Source organism: Capsicum annuum, chromosome 4, assembly GCF_002878395.1.
Source record: "Capsicum annuum cultivar UCD-10X-F1 chromosome 4, UCD10Xv1.1, whole genome shotgun sequence".
NCBI classification, from domain to species: domain Eukaryota; kingdom Viridiplantae; phylum Streptophyta; class Magnoliopsida; order Solanales; family Solanaceae; genus Capsicum; species Capsicum annuum.
In genome coordinates, this window is record NC_061114.1 from 2,761,174 (window position 1) to 2,766,764 (window position 5,591).

The following is a 5,591-nucleotide window of genomic DNA, read 5'->3' on the forward strand; positions in this document are numbered from 1 at the left end:
TATTTCTTCGGCCTGCATTTACCCCGCCTAAAATCATTCATGGTTAGTCTCTCACACCTCCATACTGGAGAATTCGTGTCCCTCTTCATCACATGTCTAGATTATCGTAACCTCACTTTTGGCATCTTGTCCTCCACCGGAGTCACTTCCACATTCTTCCGACTGATCTCTTTTCTAACCCTGGTAAGTCCACACATCCATAGCAACATCTTCATCTTCGTCACTTTCAACTTTTGGATGTGGAAGTTCATGACTGGCCAACACTCCGCTCCATACAACATAGTCGGTCGGACTGCTACTCTGTATAACTTTCCTTTAAACTTAGGAGGCACCTTCTTATCACACAAGACTCTTGAAGCGAGCCTCCATTTCAACCGCCCTACACTAATACGGGGCATGACATCCTCGACATCCTCACCATTCCCTTGAATCATAGACTCAAGATACTTAAAGTTAAAGGCTTAAAGCTCTCCCTACTCTAAATCGACTGAAAATCCAACGTCACTACCACGTCAGTCTCATGCGACAAATCACTAAACTTATATTCCAAGTACTCCGTCTTGATCCTGCTCAACCTAAACCCTTTAGAATTTAGACTCAAGACTCTATCTCCAAACCTCCAACTTATCATTAACTCCCTCCCGAGTTTCGTTAATCAATATATTACAACACAAGACTTAAAAGAAGCAGCGTAAATCGATCACAATGCATTCAAAGATATGATCTAGTGAACGATAAAAGTAGAGTTGAAAAGCTGAAAATTATAAAAATCGAGCTTCCAACTAAATAAAAATAAAAATCTTTCAAGTAATTTCAAATAAAAATAATACTAAATAAAAATTAATCAAATTTGACTCTCGAATACCGAAACATGAAAACTAAAAAATAAACTAGGAAGTACTATACCAATATACCTTCATGTGCAATTGTGACTAGGTGATAACTCATCTCCACATTTGTAACAAAAGTGGCATCCACACCTGTAATTGTATAAACAAAAATAATGCATTAGAATTTAACACATTGTTCACAATAACTTGTTAACAATTATTTTTTCGTCTCAATTTATATTATATATTTTTCTTTTTATTAGTCTGTTTGAAAAAGGATGATACATTTTTATATTCAGTAACAATCTAATCTTTAAAATATTCATTTTATCCTTAATAACTTATATTAGACCATAATTCTCAAAAATCTTTCTTTTTTCTGACATTTCGTGTTCAGTCAACCAAAATTATATAAATGGTGACGAAGAGAGTAATAATAATTAGGAAGTAATGCCCAAGCAGTCATCGTTAACGTTATATCGAAGAGATACCGAGATGATGGAACGGTCGCGATGATTTTAATTTTGATCATACAAAACAAAATAATCGAGCCACAAAACATTGCATTAGGGTGTGTTCAGTATGGAGAAAAATATTTTTCGAAAAATACTTTTTCAATTATCTCATGTTCACAAGATCAAAAATTTTGAAAAAATATTTTCGCTCGAAAATAAGTTCCTTCAACAACAACGACATACACAGCGTATTCCTACGTAGTGGGGTCTGGAGAGGGTAAAGTGTTCGCATTCCATACCACTACCTTCGAGAAAGTAGAGAGGTTATTTCTGATAGACCCCCGATTCAAGATAAAAGGACAGTAAACAAAGTCGTAATACCAGAAATAAAACACCCACAGAGTAGTACTATTCACTATCTAGCTGAAAGCACACACCTCAGCCAAACCCTCTTAGCTAGAAACTCCAACCTACGTGTGACGCCCTACAACTATTAGCTTGGTTATACCGCACTCCTATCTACTGAATACGACTCACTCACATGCATTAGCCCTTCACCTAATTCGTGTTTTCCGTACCTTCTTATCTAGGATCATGTCCTCGGTAAACTGTAACTGTTTCATGTCATGTCTAATCACCTCCCTTCACAAACAAAAAGTAAGGCATCTGCCACAAAATAACACTTTTTACTAACGTACCGAACATAAGAGAAAAAAAGTAAGAAACTTTGTTATTTTTCTAAAAAAAAAATCTTTTTAGAGTAAATATTTTCCTTCGTACCGAACACACCCATATTCTTAATAAATCTATTTAACATATGAGTATTAATTTAGAACAAAACCTCAAAACCCTAAAATACTAAACTCATGACACGGGAGCACCAAGGCACCACAGGCCATGGGTGTCGTGCATCGTGCACCAGTGGCCCCTAGGCGCTATGGGCACCGGTGCACCTAGACACCACGGGCCATGGACACTGTGCATCATGCACCAATGGCACCAAAGCACCATGCTTACCAATGCATCGGTATGTTTTTTCTATTTTCTCATGTTAACAAGATCAAAAATTTTAGAAAAATATTTTCTTTAGGAAAATAAGTTTCTTCAGGATATAAGAAAAACCAGTTTCAGCATACCAATACACCACATCTTGACCCATCCCCACCACCCGTTACTCCTAAGTAAGGCCTCCGCCGCTACTGAATAATATATTTTACTAACATATAGAACATGAGAAAAAAAAAAGTAAGAATATCACTTATTTTTCTAAAGAAAAATATATCTCAAAGTAAATATTTTTCTTCATACCGAACACACCCATAGTCTTAATAAATCTATTTAACATATGAGTATTAACTTAGAACAAAACCTCAAAACCCTAAAATACTAAACTCATGGCACGGGTGAACCAAGGCACCACAGGCCATGGGTGTCGTGCATCGTGCACCAATGGCCCCTAGGCGCCATGGGCACCGGTGCACCAAGACACCTGGGCACTGTGTGTGCATCATGCACCAATGGCACCAAAGCACCATGCTCACCAGCGCATCGGTATGTTTTTTCAATTTTCTCATGTTAACCAGATCAAAAATTTTAGAAAAATATTTTCTCTAAAAAAAATAAGTTTCTTCAGGATAGAGGAAAAATCAGTTTCAGCATACCAATACACCTCATCTTGACCACTTGACCCATCCCCACCACTCGTTACTCCTAAATAAGGCATCCACCGCTACAGAATAATATTTTTTACTAACATATCGAACATGAATATGTCAAAGTGAGTATTTTTCTTCATACCGAACACACCCATAGTCTTAATTTAGCACAAAACCTCAAAACCCTAGAATAGTATACTCATAACTTTTCCAACTCCCTATCCATTTATAATTTATAACGATATAACATTCGTAAAGGACTACAAAATCAAATCTCGAGACGAACCTGCAGTGCATATGCGGGCAACCTTTCGTCCTCGCAACGTAAATTCGACATCTCGGACATCGTTGCCATCGACGCCGCTTTGCTAACTTCAATAAAGCTATATCATCTCTCCCACCTTCATCATTTTCTTGCAATTTTTGAAATTCTTCACATGAAAATCCTTTATGCCATGGTACTTTACAATTAGGGCAAAATAATTTCTTACAATTGGGACATTTCGATCCTTTGTTCGATAAAATTCTGCCCCGATTTTCATTAATCAGAAGCGAGGAACAAGTTTTATAAGGACAATAAAACTTGTCGGACTCCAAAATCATCGACTCACACAACGCGTCTCCCCATCTATCGAAAACTTGCTTAGGTAATATCGATCGACAATAATGAGGTTCGTAATTCCCGATGCAACCAGGTACGGGGCACGAAATTCGAGTAATATTTTGTTGTAGTTTCGATGCAATGTAATTAATAGTACATGCATGACAATAAGAATGATTGCATCCCATAATTTTGAAATTTTGTGTCATAGGCTTTTCATCAACACAAATCTCACACATGAAAGTTTCATATGACTTCGAAAAATTCAATAAATTCGAACACCCTTCATTGAAAAGTTGAATTTCATCTTCTTTATCGTCAAATAGGTCGATAAAGACCTTTTTCTTCGATTTTTCTACGTATTCTTCTACGAAAATAGGATCAGTAATATCGTTGGCACGTTTACGCTTCGATGACTTTGAGGTCGAATATTTTATTGAGACGTCCCTGTCATCATCAGAAATATCTATAGTATTCATGGTGGCCATGTTGGGATTAATAGAAGTTGCTACTTTCATTGTTAGGTTTAATTTTTGTTTTTGGAACTTTATAATATAATTAGGGTTTGGTAATGTTAATTACGTGACGTAGAAGACAATAACAATAGAACTTATCACATTAAAAAAAATATATTGAAGAAAATTTTTTATTATCAAGTAATGAAGAAAATAGTGCAAAGTGCGAAAAAGAAAAACAAAAATAATAACCAAATCAACAAAAAAGATTATTTCTTTTATTTTTCTTAAAATAAGATGTTCAACTATATTTGTCCAATTTGGAATACGAATGAATATATAATTTACCATTTTATTTTCATTTTACCATTCCTAGAGGCGAATTTAATTTAGGTATAACTTATATCTAATTTTATAAGTTAGATTGTTCAACTGATAAAATGGGAAAAAGTTGATCAGGTATCTAAATGAATACTATATAAATTAAAGTGTTCAACTGATATAATCGAGAGAAGTTGAGATGTCTAAATGTGCATATTCAAATTTAAAGATGAATTAACGTATGTAAAATATATATAATAATGACTTTTATATTTTATAAAATGAAATTGTAAAAAATATTATTTTTAAAGTATCCGACTCTAATAAAAAAGTCATAATACACGTAGGATACCATGTATGCAGTGGTAGAGCCACCTTTGCTCTAGGAGGTTCATCGAACCCCGTTCGATGGAAAATTATACTATTTTTACACGGTTTAAAATATTTTTTATGCATATATGATAGATGTTGAACCCCCTTCGACTAGTTCGTATATATACTTCTGAACCCCATCAATGAAAATCCTGACTCCTCCATTGCACGTATGGCACAAATTAGCTTTGTATGACGCCACATAAGACGCATGTATCTACTTGTTCAACTTTATACAAACTTATACGTCTATTTATACACACCCAAAATTGAACGATATATATCCAAGTTGAAGCCAAATTAAAAATAACGCTTATCTATTATATGCCAATAAAAATTAAAAAAGGACTCCTAATAGTGATACAATACTCAAGTCTCAAGGTACCCTTTATATATAATGAACAATTATAACAATAAGAGTTCCATTATAATTTCACAATCATAAGGATTTACAATAATTACCCTTTTAATTTTTATAACTCATATATAAATATATATATCTTTATGAGTTTCATTTTTTGTTGCTTAGTAAGAAAATCTAAGAAATTCGATGACAATTTCATGTGTGAGATTTGTTTCAATGAAAAACCAATGACACAAAATTTCAAAATTATGGGATGTTATCATTCTTATTGCAATTCATGTATTATTAATTACATCTTATCGACCAACATGGGTTGCGGTGCAATGGATGAGGCTGCTCCACCCTTAACCAGAGATTGAGGGTTCTACCTGGGTATAGAGATTGAGGGTTCTACCTGGGTATGAAGCGCTGCCACCTTAATAGGCTCTGCAAAGCGCGATTCGGATTAGCCGGGCCTCCAATGGAGGCACCGTACACTGGATGGGAAACCCAAAAAAAATTACATCTTATCGAAGCTACAACAAAATACTCCTCGATT

The 5,591-nt window shown here is 34.8% G+C and overlaps 1 protein-coding gene across 1 annotated transcript; it reads right to left on the reverse strand.

Moving 5' to 3' along the window:
* Window positions 1–886: 886 nt before the first annotated feature.
* On the reverse strand, window positions 887–4,058 carry LOC107869889 (E3 ubiquitin-protein ligase RSL1-like). The gene is made up of 2 exons (XM_047410557.1): window positions 3,227–4,058; window positions 887–980 (listed from the first exon to the last, which is right to left on the reverse strand). The coding sequence occupies exons 1-2, from the start codon at window positions 4,027–4,029 to the stop codon at window positions 917–919; spliced, it is 867 nt and encodes a 288-aa protein (XP_047266513.1). The 5' UTR covers window positions 4,030–4,058; the 3' UTR covers window positions 887–916.
* Between the last annotated feature and the right edge of the window lie 1,533 nt (window positions 4,059–5,591).

Coding starts and splice junctions, on each gene's coding strand:
- LOC107869889 (XM_047410557.1), bottom strand. CDS start 4,029: ATGGCCACCATGAATACTATAGATATTTCTGATGATGACAGGGACGTC. Junction 981..3,226: donor TGCCCGCATATGCACTGCAG/GTTCGTCTCGAG, acceptor ATACAATTACAG/GTGTGGATGCCACTTTTGTT.